This window comes from Rattus norvegicus, chromosome 4 (assembly GCF_036323735.1).
Source record: "Rattus norvegicus strain BN/NHsdMcwi chromosome 4, GRCr8, whole genome shotgun sequence".
Lineage (NCBI taxonomy): Eukaryota > Metazoa > Chordata > Mammalia > Rodentia > Muridae > Rattus > Rattus norvegicus.
This window is the reverse complement of record NC_086022.1, coordinates 46,843,309-46,860,317: the sequence shown is the minus strand read 5'-3', so window position 1 is coordinate 46,860,317 and position 17,009 is coordinate 46,843,309. Positions and strand designations below refer to the sequence as shown.

The window sequence follows — 17,009 nt, the reverse complement described above, 5'->3', positions numbered from 1 at the left end:
TTCATGTTAAAGTTCCAAATCAGTGTAAGTAAAAAAAAAAAAAAAAAAACCTGTATTAAATGCATAACTAATCCAATTGTTAGGCAACAGTTTTCTATTGAAAACTAATTTTAATAAATCTAATTTTAATAAAACTAATTTTAATAAATTTTAATAAAGTGCCAGATTAATGTGCAACAGCTGCATCAGTATTTTACTGGGAGACCAGAGAGGCATAGAGGGGCTAAGGGTTGCTCAAATCCCCTGATGTATCTGAGTTCACACTGGCATACACATTTAAAGAGTTCTTGACCCTCGGGTCTGGCTGTGTCGATTGGACTTCACAGATATGCATTCTCTTGATTTAAAGCTCCCTACTCAAAATAGCACAGGTCATGCATATCATTCCTCCCACCCCACCCCCACGGGACATGCGAAAACCTTGACAAGTCAGCACATGCAAGTCACCCTATGCAGAGGACTCAGAACAATAGATTCTGGTAGGCAGCATTTCTAGGTCATTTCCATACAAAAGAGCCTATGGGAAGGTCGAGAGGCCGGTGTGTGTGTGTGTGTGTGTGTGTGTGTGTGTGTGTGTGTGTGTGTGTGTAGGAAACAGAATCTATACCAAAAGGAAGTTAGAATCAAATATAGCTCAGAATATTTAGCAAAAAGAGAAATATATGTTTCTGAATCCTGAGACAGAAGAAAACAATGGAGCTCTGGGGTCAGCTCTCTAGTTGTCAGAGTGGCCGAAGCAATCATATCAATGGCTCTTTCCTTTGCCCACCTCTCCCTTTTTCAAATGATTTATTTGTGGTGTGTGTGTGTGTGTGTGTGTGTGTGTGTGTGTGTGCGCGCGCGCGCCATGGCGAGTATGTACAAGTCAGAGAAGAATTCCCAGAATTCAGTTCTCTCCTACCACCTTGTGGGGTCACGATGGGGAACAGACTGGTCATCAGGCCTGTGTGCAAGCACCTCTACCCACCAAAGCACTGTGCCAGCCCTCAAGGCTCTCCTGCCCTCTTAGGAATGGGGGTACTGTCTCACTCTGGAGTCTACTTGGGCTTGAGTCGGCAGCAACCATCCCACCTCTGCCTCCTGAGAGTTGTGCTATGAATATGAGTCACCGTGTCTGACTCGAGAGCCATCAAGATCACTGAATACTCTGATCGAAGTAGGAGACACAAATCCCCTCCCGGGAGGGAGTGAGCTGGGTAGTCTCACTCTCAACTCAGTCTCTTATTAAAGTTTCCATGTAACTCTCACTCTGGAAACGTACGGTGTAAAGGCTTAAGCTCTAGAACGTGAGTTAAAATTTAAGTCCATTGAACAAGTGTCGATTGACCTTTGATCCTGTACAAGTCGGTTACTGTCCAAGTTACCAGATAGGTCCCGGGGCTGATTAAACAGTGTTAACAGTGTTGGGCAATAAGAACAGGACTGTAATAGAGACGGACGATAGAGAAGCAGCACAGCTGTGGTGAGAAGTCAGAAAGATTACGGGAGGAGGGAAGGGAAAACAGATCTTGAGGAACAGGAAAAACTGACTCAAGACTTCATGGCATCTGACTTCTGGATGTAGTGGTGCAGCAGCAAGAGTAGGCACACGAAGCTAGGTATGGTGGCATATATCTCTAATTATCGGCCTGGGAAACTGAGGCAGGAGGATAATGAGTTTGAGGCCAGACTGAAGTGTTAGAGACCCTGTCTTAAGCCCTTATCTTCGTCCAAAAGGAAGATATTTCTAGTACTGGAGAAGTCACACTTCTAACCTGTGGAGTGGGTGATGGGGAGACATGGTCACAACAACACTGTGTGTGTGTGGGGGGGTTTCAAAGGTTGAAAATGGGCCAGGCTGAAAGTGGCGAGATATGGTTGCTGGGTGCCTGGAGACTGTGACCACAAAAGTGCTTAAGGCAAAAGGAGACGCTAGCAGTGACGTGGCTGAGTTGGTAGAGTGCTTTCCTAGCATGCACGGAGCCCTAGGTTCCTGTCCCAGTATATTTAAAACCAGGAATGGTAGAGTCTGCCTATCATTCTAGCACCTAGGAGACAGAAGCAAGAGTATCAGAAGTCCAAGAACTTCCTCACACACACCATAAGTCTGGGACCAGTCTGGGGTACATGACTAAGACTCTGCCCAAAATTTAAAAAAAAATGGAGAAGTTGGTTCACAAACCCTCAGATGGAGGATTCTGAATAAGAACAGGGAAGGGAGCTTCAGTAGGAGAAACATGTAAGCCTGTGGATCTTTCCCCCAAGCCTGATACCAGAAGGCTGTCCGCCACACAGTGCAGTATGTGTGGGCATCACTTCCTACCCAACTTGTTTATTTAATCCTTAGAATGCTTTAACCACGAGCATACCCTTGAAGTGTGAATAACTTTGTAGGTGTTGTAAGGACAAGGAAGCCAGAGTTGTAAGAGGCTGATCAGATCCAGGGTCTGCAGTGGAGAAGGAGCAGAATGGAGAAAAAGGACTCTCAAATATCATACACCTTAGGCAATGGCATCAGACAGGAGATGGAGGGACACAGCTTCCAGAAAGCACTGTCCTAGACTATAACAAAAACACTCGTCTGATGGCACACCTGTATCCAGAATACACAAATGACTTGAACAACTCAAACAGAAATGGAGGTAAGGTGTGATTAGACAGCTCATCAAAAAAGATAACAAGGATGAAACCGGGCACATGGTGTGCTCAACATTGAGTAGTCGTTAGAGAAATGTACATTAAGAAGAAAATACAGCTTTATTAGATTGGTTTAAACTTCCCAAATCTGACAAAGCCAACTGTGTTTGAGGATGCTGGATGACAAGAACTCACAGGGATCACCGGTGGGGAGAGAAAATGATACAGCCATTCTGTAAAACATTTGGCACTTTCTCAAACATTAGAACGTGCAGGAGTGTGGCACCTATCTAAAATGAAACGAAAACATATTCACACAAACATGTCTATTAGGCAGGTGTCTTGGCAATTGTAATTATGTGTAGGTAACTTCCTACCAATAGACTCCTTCAGCTGCTCAAGGAGGAGACAGAAGGCTGTAAAGAAACCTTCTTGGTTAAGAAAATCAAGTGGCCCAGTGTCTAGAAAGGGGGATTTCAAGGAAGAGTTGGGTCCTGTGAATGGTGGACGATACCTTCTGGGAAAAGATTCAGAATGGGGGACAAAGAAAAGCCATCTGGATTGAACAAGCAAGAACACAAACTTTGGTGAAGAGCTTGTGCTAAGTGAGAGCCACTGGACGGGGCTGTCTGGGCATGAGTAACTCCATGGGAAGTGATCCCTATTGGATTTGAATGCACCCAAGAGTAGTTGGTGTGGCCAAACTGCACCTGGGCATTGGCTAAAAAGAGAACCTAATCAAATGCAGGCAAGTTTTTGCTCGTAGGATTCGAGATGCTTTCAATTTACTACACGCTCTTGGAAGCGTTCCATGTCAACGTTCAAAAGACTATGCTGCCTTTGAAATGAAACTCCATACAAATTATTCCATGCAATTAGTGACTGTCGGTCAACGTAGCATTGTGTGTGGCTTACCCTTCAGAGCACAGTGTCTTTTAGTGAGAGGGAGAGAGGAAGTGCACTGACATCTGCAGTTTCCCTTAAGTGTTTGTCTTAGTTTTCGTGGCTCTTGGGGTAGGCCTTTTCTTGCTGATGTCTACAGTTATAGAATTACCTGCATATCACTATATAATCAATGATGCGGAAAAATTCAACTAGGTCATAGGTGCCACTGCGTCCCGGTCTTAGCCCACTCACAACACCCTAGAAAGTTCCCTCAGGCCCATTTGTAATCGGTCCCTAGTCCTATTCTTAGCACCTGGCAACCACTGATCTGTTCTGGTTATAGTTCTACCGCTTTCTAGAAATTTCTCACAAACGGAATCATTGAACATTTCATCATTTAAGTCTGCTTCCTTTCACTTGACATAATTTCGGGAGTTTTATCTGCACTGCAGCATATGTCAGTCATTCTTGTATACTGCCAAATGGTTTTGCATTCAAGGGCCCACCTCTCTCTCTCTCTCTCTCTCTCTCTCTCTCTCTCTCTCTCTCTCTCTCTCTCTCTGTGTGTGTGTGTGTGTGTGTGTGTGTGTGTGTGTAAGGCCAGGGATCAAGGTCTACTTTGGGTATCTACCCACCTTATTTATATTTTGGATGTATGAGTATTTTGCCTGCACATATGTGTATCATGTGCTTGGTGGACACAGATGCCAGGAGAACGTGCTGAGTCCCCTGAAACTCGATTTGTAGAAGGGTGTTACCTGCTACAAAATGCTAGCAGGGCAGGAAATGCAGTTACCTGGCTGAGCCATCGCTCTAAGCCCCGTCACCTTTACTCTTTGGAAACGGGGATTCTCACTGAGCCTGGAGCACACCAATTTGAGTAGATGAGCCGGATATCAAGCCCCAGGCACGTTCCCCTGTCTTAGGCACCCCAGGGCTGGAGCCACAGATGCCTCGCCCAGCTTTGGGTGCTAGGGACACCCTCAGTGCTCATGCCTGCACGGCCAGTACTGTACTGACTGAGGCATCTCCACAGATCTAGGTGCATCATATTTCACTTATCCATCCTCAGGTTGATGAATATTAGGACTGTTCCTGATTTGGGACAATTATGAATAATACTACCGCCATCATTTACATGTAAATCTTTGTGTGAGCATGCTTTTCACTTCATTATTAGCTAACGAGTCGCACATGTGTTTGGTGTAATGCTGATTCAGGTCCTTTGTCTACTTTTGCTGTTGAGTAGTTAACCCTCCTCCCCTCCTGTAAGCACACAGGTGGTCAAGTCTGAATGTGAGGATCAGTAAGCTCTCATCTTAGGCACTGACCTGCCACCTTGGTTACAGTGTCCCTCTCTAACACGCATTTTTCTATACTTCTTCACTTCTTGTTTAGACAAACTTTCACTGTCAAAATCTCAGGCATTAGGCTCTACTTTGTGAGCTCGCGCTCCCCCTCTCTCTCTCTCCCTCCCTCCCTTTCTCCTTCCTCCTTTCTTCCTTCCTTCCTTTAACGGATCTCATAGCCCTAGAAGTCTCTTTACGCTACCATGGCTTGCGATTTACTCTTGAAAACCAATGGATTAGTCACCTGGAATAAACGCCAGTATCTCTTCCTCCTCCTCCTCACAGGATCAGAAACTAGATGTGCACTGCTTCTTTGGTTTATCCATAGAGCCCACTCCTCTCTGACTGACAAGGGAGGGAGCTAACTTCTTTCTACCACCCTCAGTCTGTATCCCTTGTCATCTCTGCAGCTGCCGACCTCCCCTTTAGAAGGTCACAGCCTCCCTCCAGGAACATTTCCAGGATGACCTGGGTATGGGCAGCACAGATCTGTGGTTGTATCCTTAAGGGTAAAACATTAGATGCTTTTCTACCTAGACATTTCCCTTTTCCTGACTTGTGGCATGTGAGTAAAACAGCCTACTCGGAGTTTCACGCAGCACTCACGTTCTGAGCATGCTCTGTGAAGTCCTAAGAGACCAAGGCCGAGGCTTCTGGAATAGTGAGCAGTGGACTTGCTGCTGTTCCCCTCACCCACATCGCTTGTTACATGTTTCTCTTCCGCTGACTTCCATGTAGGCTCTCCTGCCTCTTCAGCCTCTCTGCCTCCCCGCTCTCCTTACTGTGTAGATTCTTTGAAATGATTTCCTCTGGACTCTCATAAAAATATTACTAGTTTAGATTTCTGTGTGTGCCGCTGTTAGGAGATGGGGTCTTTAAGAGATTACCGGGACCTGGGCATATAGCCCAGTTCGGTGCTTCAGACTACAGGTATTTTTGAATAGACAAGAGAATTTCTGAATATAGTTTGGTACCCACTGGACAGTTGACTCCAGTTTTACACCTGTGATTGAAGATACCCTGCAGTTAGTGGTTTGGAATCTCTTAAAAGAACATGTTACCCTGCAACTATGGGAGAGAAAGTACAGAATGAGAGATTTAGAAAGGATGGGTACATTACCACGTCTGACTTGGTGGTGAACTTTTGCGTCTGCAGACTCTCTAAAGCCATCCACTTCACCGGTAGTTTCGCACCCGTTTTGTTGTGGACGCTATAATACTCTTTGTCGTACATGTCTCTGGCAAGACCGAAATCAGCAACCTTGACAGTGAATTTTTCATCCAACCTACAGGAGAAAAAAATTACTGACTGAAGTAGAATAATTTACAACAGTGCTGAATGTCTGTATATTTTCAAAAGTGGCGTCGGTATTAGTGATCCATAATTTCCTCTGGCCTATTGACTAATGCTAAATTACAGTGGGATTCCTGAATAAAAATGCCTGACATTTACATTACAAATTCCACTGGCTGAAGGAGCTGTGATGAATGGCATGGCATTTGCTATGGTGTGGGTTTGCAGAAAAGGTAAAGGTGGATTCTACCCAGCTTTTCTTGGTGGCAAAATAAACAGGGCACCAGACCTATGCCCTGCCTGACCTATATCAGCAGTCTTCGCTTGCTACCTTACTTCCTCTATGTTTCATGGGATGAAGACCATATGGGTGCTATCTTACTATTTTTTGCTCTAAAATGGGCCAGCCAGCACATAAAACTCAGTGAGGTAGTGAGATTGAAGGCAAAGCACTCAAGAAAACTGTCATGTTTAAAAAAAAAAGCAACAACACAACATCCATGGGCAAACACTTTGTGTGAACCAAGACGGTGTATCTCTATCCCTTGTTTAACATACTTTTATGATATTGCCCCGAGCAAAACCTAGGTAGAGCATGAATAGCATAGATCTTTGATTCACACATACTGCGAGCCATGAATCAGTGCTCTGCAAGGGAAAGCCGGGATTCAATTATAAACTGTTGACTGTTGTTGTTACATAGCCGGGCAGCCAGACACAAATAAAAGTTCTTTGTATATCCATTCCCGAAGACCATTTTTGGTAGCGCTTCTGCAGGCTGCTTTCAAAGCTGCTGTTACACTGCGCTGGTATTCTCGCTACCAGCTTTCCTTTTTCACTGTCAAATGCTGGAGATCAAATTCTCTCTCCCAATCACTAATTCGGTGTGAAACCACAACACTGGAGACTGTTGGTGGGAAGGACCAAGGAACTGGAGTACAGAGCAGCTGTTTGAGGTCCCCCGTGGAGCAACCTTTTAAACGCTTTGTTTGATAAAACTAAAAGCCCCACCTACACCCCAGGGGCTTACAGATTCACTCAAAATAGTCAAGGAAATACAGATTTTTTTCCCCCTAAATGTCCTCACTAGCACAGTAGTGAGGAAACGCTTCACTTGCACCTCAGGAATGGAGGCATTCTCATACTTACATGCAGTTTCTTGCAGCTAAGTCTCTGTGGACAAACTTTTTGCTGGCAAGATATTTCATGCCCTTGGCTACTTGAAGACCGAATCCTATAAGATCTTTCACAGTTGGGTTCTGCAATCAAAGAGAGTCGAAAAGGATAAACTAAGCACTCAGTGTTCTAACAGTGAGCTCAGAACGCTGCCATGTTTATATGACCTATCTTGTCTCAAATAATAACTCATGCCCCACGGAGAACCACAACTATTTGTTAAGTAGTACTGTATACAAAGTACTGGACTACATATTTTCTATAAATTTTGGTTGTTTTGTACACACTTCTGCTGGGGGAGGGGGGTATGTTACAGGCTCTGTTTTCCAGATGGCGAAACTCGGACGCTTTGAAATGCAGGTTTTATTATTCCATGTGTCTGATGAGACGGAATTGATCAGGAGATAGTTCTTGTTGAAAAGACAGTTTGCTTCTTACAGTTTCCAAATACAAAGCGGTATGGCACACCACACACGCAGGGCTGTGTTGGAAAGTATCCGAGATAGTCAGGAGGCACTTTATTGTAGTTTCCTTTCCTTTCGAAGGTGCAGGACAAAGGCAGCCTTGGCTCTTTTAAATACTCCCAGAAGGGCTGTTCTAGGGGGTCTCATGCCTGGTCCTAGTGTGATTAGGATGGGTACACAGTAGGTTAGAGTATGAGAGCCAGATGTAGAGGTAGCTGAGGCATGGGTTGGTTTGCACATGAAAGATACACTCTAAAGGCAGCAATGATCTAGACGTCAAAGCATCGGGAACTTGGTGAATGTAGGCTGATCACAGAAATAAGCCAAACCACTCCTGAGGACAAGTGATATTCACTGAAGTCTGTTGGAAGCTCACCGTAACTAATGTACCAGCTCGCCCATCATCCAGCCATCCTGGACCAACACAGAGAACAGTGCATGCTGTTCTCTACAAGTGCCACCCCCAAGACTGCACAGGCAGAGGAAAGGCTTTAGTGACTGTAAGACTGGACTCTGAAGTTACAGATCTCACTGTGGCTGACAGCCCTGAGAAGGGTCTTACTGTCCAGAACGGGCTGTCTCTCCTTCAGCAGCTACCATGGAGCTTCTGAACAAAATATTCCAGTGAGAACATAGACAGAAGGGCTGCAGATCCTGCTAGTAAACCTAGCCTATGAACAGGCTACATCTTGTAGATTAGCCATTCCCTTAGGACATACATAACCACTCTGTAGGTTTTAAGAGGCCAGCTTCTATTCTGTAACGGACAGTAGAACATCTCTCCCATGATTTAATCCTGGGAGGACAGTGACATATCTACACTGACTGACTCATCAGAGAGATGACAAGAGTTGAAGGAAGACCTTTGCAACATTAATTTGAATTATCTGCAACATTTCCACACCCGGAGGGTGTTTTATTCTTTTGGCTGAACAGAAACTATTTCCTTAATGTCCTAGAGCTTACTTAGCGTCATGTTTACACAGTCATTTTTGATGGAGACTCCCGTGGGGACCTGCGCAGCAGTAGCCAAGCCTGAGGCCATCCAAACAGTTTAGTTCTGGGAGCTCCTCATTCCGTTCTCCTCAGCCCTGGTCTGGCCAAAGTTCACTCTACTGTTATGTCCTGGTTTAAGTGTCGTAAAGAAAACCCGCACCCAGAAGAGGCGTGGTCCTCTTCTGTAACCATGAGCTCATCCATTGGACTAGCATTTATTAAGAGCCTATGTGCTGAGCACTGGACCCACTGGAGTAAACAATATAGGCGAAGTCCCTACCCTGTAAGCTCGTGTGTATGTGAACATACATATATATGGTTTCTGTTTATTGTCTAGTACAACAATATTTGGTATCATATAGAGTAAGACATGCATATATACTTTATTGAGGATGGATGAAACATATCACAATACATTGTAACCCAAATTTTCTAAAACGTTATTTCAACACACGATCATCACCAGGAATTGTTAAAGGTCTATTCCTCTTCTTCTAAGACAGCCTCTGCCTATGGATGTTACAGAGAAGAAAGCATCATATCTCAGCTGATTGGGCATTGGGCTAGATTGACAAGGAGCTTTTTCTAAGACCCCAATGCTTGTGTTGGAGCTGGAAAGATGGTTCAGGGGGTGAATGCTTGCTGTGTAAGCATGAGAACCTGAATGCAGATCCATGGAAAAGCCAAGCGTGATAACACGTCTCTAACTCCAGAGAGGGGGTTGGCACAGGCAGATCTTAGGGCCTCACTAGCTGGCTAATTTAGGCAAAATGTCGAACTCCAGTTTCGGTGAGAGACCTTGTCTTAAAAGCTAAGGCAGAGAAAGAAGTGAGGAAGACATCTGGTGCCAGCCTTTGACCTGCACAAGTACTCTGATAGGTGTCTGTGCAGAATCCCAATACACCCAAGGAGCAAGAGAGCAAGCAAACAGGCTGGAAAGATGACTCCATCATTAAGGGCATCTGCTACTCTTGCAGAGGACCTGGGCTTGTTTCTCTGCATACACGTGGTAGCTCATAACTCTATCTGATTTACTGAGAATTTGCGAGTCCATAAGCTTAGTAAAGTACTTACATGAGTCTCATTTCGAATGAAATTGCGAAGATCTCCGTGCTTCATATAGGGCAGAACCACCAGAGGGGACCCTTCACTCCGCAGGCAGATTCCCAAGAGTGAGAGAACATTGGGGTGGCTGAAATCTTTCATGATGATTCCCTCAGTCAGAAACTGGGAGACTTCTTCTATATCTGTGATTCCTGAAAAATTCAGTGTTGAGACTTTAGCCTCATCGGAGGACAATGACTACTTCTTCAAATTTAGAGAGCAAGAGCGAAAAAATGTTCAAACCAGCAGGTGTCGCTTGTCCGGATGCTTCAACCTTAGGGTGTTCTTTCTACAACATGCCTGAGTGAATGGAGTCTGGGCCAGAAAGTTTGTTTGTTTGTCTGTTTTGTCTGTTTTTTCACTTTCCTTAGCTATCTTGAGGGTCATCTGAGAATCCTACAACTAAGAACTGATTAACAACAGAGAAGTATGAGGTCTTTTTTAAAACATTTTTATTTATTATTACTGGGAGTGTGTGTGTGTGTGTGTGTGTGTGTGTGTGTGTGTGTGTGTGTGTGTGTGTGCATATGTGGGGCTTGGGGTGGGGAGCAGATGATTGTGAGCCACCCATGGTGGCTGCTGTGAACAAAGCCCGAGTCCTCTGGAAGAGTAGCACGTCCTCTTAACTGCTGAGCCATTTCTCTAGCCATCTTTTAAAAATGAGCTTTGTAAGACATGGGGGTCGGGGTTGGGGATTTAGCTCAGTGGTAGAGCGCTTGCCTAGCAAGCGGAAGGCCCTGGGTTCGGTCCCCAGCTTCAAAAAAAAAAAAAAAAAAGACATGGGGGTCTTCAGAAATGGAAATTTAAGTATTCAGGAGAATTATTCCTTTCACACTTGGGGTTGAGGAAGATGGACAGCTGTGAAAATCATGACTAGATCAAAAGTCTGTGATCGAATGACTGGAAACCACTGAAGGGAACCCAGCAAAGCTGTTGGGCCACTGTCTCTCTCTCTGGGACAGCGTTCCTTCTTCCTGGGTGTAAATAGGACCTCTTCTAGAATAAGGGTCTTATGAGTGGCCAGAGAATGGAAAATCTTGGGGCCATGCAGCTCAAAGGACACGGAGGAAGAGGATGATGCTCAGAGAAATATTTCAAGGGATTATGCCTGGCTTTTGGGAAGAGGGGTTCTAGTTTCTATGATCTGCCTTGATGGGGAGAATTTCTAATTTTTAAGACCTACTTCTATTTTCAGAAATAAAGGAGACCTGGGGTCAGAGAGGCAGGGGATTGTCAGAGGAGGCTTGTCAGATGTCTTTTAGTTCAAAGAACTCAGCAAACCAGAGCCCCATAGTGTAGGATATTGTTTCCTCAGCCTCGATGGTGTTATCCTGTGCAGTGTCATCAAGTCACCACTGACAACCTCACTTGTAAAATGGAGTTCAGGAAAGAACTGGTCCATGCAGAAGCATAGACTGCCTTATACGGACTCAAACCAACTAAGTGGGATACATGTGCACAAACACGAGGTGTATTCACATGTGGTGTATTCACCTGAGTGTGTGTGTGCATGCGTGCGTGTGTGTGTGTGTATACAAGGACCAAGAATGACATTCATTGTCTCTTTGCACCATTCCTCTGAGACAGGTTCTCTCACTGAATTTGGATCAAGGCTGCTGGCCAGCAAGCTCCAGTAATCCTGTTTCCAATCCCCACAGGTGTTTTTTTTTTTTTTTTTTTTTTTTTTTTTTTTTTTTTTTTTTTTTTATGTGAGTGCAGGGATCTGGGCGGTGGTCTTTATGCTTATCACTGTCACTCAATGAGCCATCTCTCCAAACCCAGAATAGTTAGTTGTTCATGTAGTTCTTCCTGATTACTTCTAGAAAGACACACTGAGGGCATGATAGCACACCAATGAGGAGTTGACAGCATTAACATAAGTTTCACGAGGATCTCTTTGGTGTTCCTAAGGATGCTGGCAGCCTTTTAGAAATATAATGCTGTCTATGGAAAGATGATGGAGGCCAATGTGGACTGACAACAGTAACCTCATGACAAGGACCGAAAAATGTCTTGGGGTTAGGACTGTTCTGAGTAAAAATGGCACCATTGCCAATTGGCATCAGGCCAATTTATTGATCGGTATAGTTAATCTACCACACGTTGCTACTGGACTCCACGCAGACTGTGCCTTGAATTATTTTGTAGTGAGGTATCCAACAAAATGAACCGTATAGAGCAATGTCATCATGGAGATTAGGTTGACGTTTGAAAGAGCTGAAGTAGCTCTGGTGTCAGAGTGCCTTGGTGTGTATAATTTAAAGCCTATTAGTTCTAATATAAATCTATATCATAATAGTCGGCTACCACTTTTTTCAGGTGGCTTCAAATTATAAAGTAGAAAATTACAAAGTAGGAAAGCAAATATGTGACAAAGGCGGAACCGGGAATCCCTCCACGTGTAGAGTACGCTGGCTGCTACAGGGTGTCATATTTGTCCACGATCATGCCCCTGCATCAGGAAAGACTAAGTTTATGTTTATAAGCATACCTTGCTCTTTAAAGAGACTGTGCACTTGATCTTAAGAATTTTCTACGTAACAGCTAAATTTTTAAGAAATATTGCATTAAAAGGGGGCACGTGGTGTTTCCCTAGGACATTTATTTCCGTGGCATACCTCATTCTCTAAATGTGGGTAAATGAGGGATTACCATATTTAATGATTTGTCATTTTTCTGCCAGCACTTTCCTCCTCTGCTTGTATTATTCCAGTTATTAGCCTTTTCCTCTAAAATGAAAGTGCTGGTTCAGAAGAACAATTATAGTCGTGTCTCTGGGCAAAACGAGCCATTACTATGGTATGTGCCAATGCTTCCAATAGTCTCCATAAGTGTCATCTGCAAAAGAAATATTATAAGTCTAACATGGCTAAAAATGGTACTCGGTTCATCGAAGAGACTCACCGCACCTTCCTCCTTACTTATTAGTTCTCCATGGGGTAATTTCAGAGGGGCTATCTCAGTAAGTGTTTAGACTAAACACATTCTCAGGATTAATTCCACAATTTCAGTAGCAGATGATTTTTTTCCCCCACAAGGGAAAGTGCAAACCGACACTTCATTATTTGCAAACCACCAATGTACTTCCCGCTACTAAATGCAACTTACTGTTCAAGGATTTCACAGCACAGTGAATTTTCTTTCCGTCACTGTCCAACAAAGTCCCATGATAGACACAGCCAAAATGCCCTATTGGAAAAGAGAACTGGCTAGAGTTATGTGACACTGGCTTAGGCAGCAACTCTTTATCAAGCCTTTTTTCCCCCCTGTGAGATAAAAGGTTACATTGCTTATGACACTTTGATTAATGGTGCCACACTGTACGGTACAAGTGTTAGATTTAAATACAGATGCAATACATTTCTCTCCATGCTATAAGCAATGTGATTATTTAATATGTGGTGAAAATTGTAGGTACTATGGCTTCTTTTAAAGATTAATTTTTTTGTTGTTGTTGTTGAAGCACTTTATTCAGAGGCTTGGGGGAAAGGTTGTAGAAGCCCACGCTGTCTGCTGTCCTGCACAGGGCAGACCTTAAACATATCCCCGTGGCTAAGAGGAGGATTAATTTATTAAAACATCAAGTCATTGGGGGTGTCCCTGGGCATGATGATAGATAACTTCTTCATGAAAGAGTTATTATTTTTAAGGATAAAATACTACTTAAGAAAACATGTAGATAATTTTATCCCATTGAATAAGTATAAAATGAGCCCTTTATAGTCTAGTAACTGATAATAAATAAGGTATTGTGGAGTAAGGATTTCCCCTGTTAGTCACTGGTTAATATGTAAGCCACGTTGGCAGGAGTCAAAAGACAATCTGCCCAGATGAGGCAGATTCGCTATGACTCACTTCATGCATTTCCCTCTGACTTTACCCACTCACTTCCCTAACGGTGGCCTTTCACCAGTGGCAGTAATTTCTCTCAGAGGTGCCAAATGCCCGAGAGCTGTGTAAGTCATTCAATTAATTCATGGAGTCCGACTGTCCTGAGGGCTTAGTGTATGAGGGATGGGGCTACCCTCTGTGACACAAACACAATGAAACCCAGGCTCTTGAGTGCTCACAATTTTCCGTGGGTAAAACATATAAACAAACAGTAGTTAATATTGATACAGCTTCTTAATGACTGTGACTTTGGAGAAATAATCACCATCATGTTAACACCTTTCATGATAAAAAAAAAAAGTCCTGATTTTGCAACAGGCAGAGTATTGCCTTATAGACAATTCCACGAGGCTATTCCCAGGAACCTAGCAACAGCTTACATCATCACCTTCCCCCAGGTATAAGGCTGGTGTATAAGAGGATTGCTCGCACCCCAGCTCTCTCTCTCTCTCTCTCCCCATCTCCTATTCACTCTTTCTCTCTGTTTCTGTCTCTGCCTGTCTCTCTGTCTCTCTCTCCCTTCCCTTTCTTTCTCTGTCCCCACTTGTTCCTGGTGGGCCTTCACCCAATATTAAAACTTCCTTTTACACTAGGTCTGTCATTTGGCATGGTTGTTCGGGGTGACACCTAGGCACAGGCACAGGGAGACAATGACAGCACTGTTTTACAAAACACGGCAGTGAGAATATAATTAGTGAGAGTATACATCCCCACTTGTGCCCTTTTCGGGAAGAAGCAACTTACAAACTCAGCTCTGGATGGTCAGAGGGAGCGGTGTTCACGCATCACCGCTCCATCAGCTTCTCTTGCATCACCCTGGCAGATGCCTCTGGTAGAGCATTTAGCATAAGAACCATTCAGTACTAAGTTAAAAAGGATTTTATAGTGGACTTTATCTCATGGCTTCTGGTTGGCTTCTCTTCCTGACAAATACTTCCTCCAATAGTGTTAACGTTTGCGGTTATCGATGCTCCGACTGGCTTATTGCAAATAGTCATTCTTTGTGTGAAGAAACCAGAGTGCATTGTGGCGATGATATATGTCGCCTCAGATCAGGGGAAGGCTATAAATTCCCTGTATCCTGATGCTGTCCAGCAGGGGACAAGCCGTTATATACTACACTTTGTTACTGCTCTCAGAATAAAGGAAGATCGAAGGGATAAAGGAGTGAAAAAAATGGCATAGTTTTTTTTTCCCAAGAAACTCTAGTTAGTGTGAGAAATATGAGGGAGAAATGGGGTTCTCTCCTGTGTTGGAGAAGACCCGGTTTCCACGCACAGGGCAGTCTCCGTGGATATGCCTTTTCATGTCTGTATTTCTGTGGGACAGAACTCAAACACCTCATTATCAGGCTCTGTCAGGGGCCCTCAGCATTGTCTAAGTTCCTAATCTGCAAAACAGGAGATAAAAGGCTTACTGGAAAACTGTACTTAACAGAGAACTGAGTGGAAACACTTACCTCTTCCTATGACTTCATTGAAATGCACAATCAGGCTACTGGGTCCAATCACTACGTGCTGCACCGCTTGGACCAGCTCTGGATTTAGAGCGCTGAGGTCAATGTGAACAGTGTTTTGTAGTAATGGGCTGGATATATCAGAGTCTCCACTCGTCAGGATGGGGGACAGATCTGTCAGAGGATACTGCACTTGTCTGCAGGCTCCATTCTGAGAGGAGTTGGGAAACTGGTCTGCAAGATAAAGCAAATGGATACAGTGGTGAAATCTTACTCACTGTGGTGTGCCTCTGGGTGGCAAAGGGGATTAATAGTGGATTTAACATTAACGCAATGCTAGCTACTGCATTCACTGAGGTTGGGAACACCCTTTGCAAAGAACGGTTGGAGAAAAATGGTAGTGAATCAGGAAAAGGCACACACACATACGTGTTTTAAGTGAGTAGTGTTAACAATAAACTCCTGTTTGTCCCATTGGTTTCCTTGGGTTTTTAATTTCTCTTCTTACTAATAACAAAAGGCAATGGCTGAAGTTCATTTTAAGACCCAGTCTTCCTCTAAGAATTGGAAGCAGAATAGATCTGCGATGCTTCTAGGTGAAAGCGCTAATTTTCACTAAGGGTGAGGGCCACACTCAGGAATATGCGGGCAGCAATACTGACCCAGGTAAGTTATTAAAAGGAAAAAGGAGGACATGAGATGGGGTGGGGAGGACGGAGTCAGGGAGAAGAGTAAGGGTGAAATTGAGGAGGATACATTGTATGGAATTCCCAAAGGATGAACAAGAGTATTATGTTACCAAGTTAAATAATAGAGGTCAGAAGCAGTGAGCATGGTTTAGCAATTGCCCAGTCCTGCAAATATCCAGTTCAGACATTAAAAAAGTAAAAAAAGATGCCTTATGAGAGGACAACATATTAACGGAAATGATTAGTATTGCGGCAACTCCTGGTCAAGGGATTATGTATAGAAAAATACATACAACCAATACAAGTTGAATATCCCTTTCAAAAATACTTGGCACCAGAGATCGTTCAGACTTTGAATTTTCTCTGAGTTTGAAATACTGTCATGGACTTTACTGGTTGATCATTCATCCCTGATCACACAATCTGAAATTTAAAATTGAAAATATAAAACTTTGAAGCCTGATACTTAGGTATCGTAGTTCTTAAGGGCTGGGGCTATGGTTCAGTGGGCAACAGCACTTAAGCATGAGGACTTGAGTTCAAACATCCCCCTCCCAACCGCTGCCATATACATAAACCAAAAAAGCATTGCAGAGCCAAGACAGTTGGATGCCAAGAGCTTCCAGCAAGCCTGGCACAAAAGGAGAGCATTAGGTTCAGTGACAGAGCCTGTCATAAGGCAACAAGGCCAAGACTGACAGCAAAGACTCCTGACATCTTGCTCTGGGCTTCATATGTAGGTACAAAGACATGCACACACAGGCACACACCCACATGCTCTCTCTCACACACACACACGTCACCGAGCTTTCAACTATTTTCTATTTCAACATTTTGGGTTATGGTTGTCAACTTGTACTTATATATCCTTAGAAGTAAATGACACTACATTCTCAGGATTGAGAGTCTCCCACATTGTGGTGGTGGTGGTGGTGGTGGGGGTCACAGAGTGTTATGGCTGCTTAGAGGAGGCGGTTTGGATCTGTGCTAGGACTCCCTACCACTGTTCGCTTCCCACTGGAACCCCACCCCCGACAAAGATGGAGCATTAGAATCACAGCAAGTGGCTAGCAGTGTGTGTGCATGTGT

At 43.9% G+C, this 17,009-nt stretch overlaps 1 protein-coding gene across 3 annotated transcripts in view; it reads right to left on the bottom strand.

The window, feature by feature from the left end:
- Window positions 1–17,009, bottom strand: part of Met (MET proto-oncogene, receptor tyrosine kinase) — a 107,219-nt gene that overhangs the window by 3,724 nt on the left and 86,486 nt on the right. For all 3 annotated transcript variants that reach the window (XM_006236129.5, XM_039107024.2, NM_031517.2), the window contains 5 exon segments: window positions 15,235–15,465; window positions 12,993–13,073; window positions 9,855–10,036; window positions 7,294–7,403; window positions 5,971–6,136 (listed from right to left, as the gene is read on the bottom strand). In XM_006236129.5, coding sequence (XP_006236191.1) covers window positions 5,971–6,136; window positions 7,294–7,403; window positions 9,855–10,036; window positions 12,993–13,073; window positions 15,235–15,465 — 770 coding nt within the window.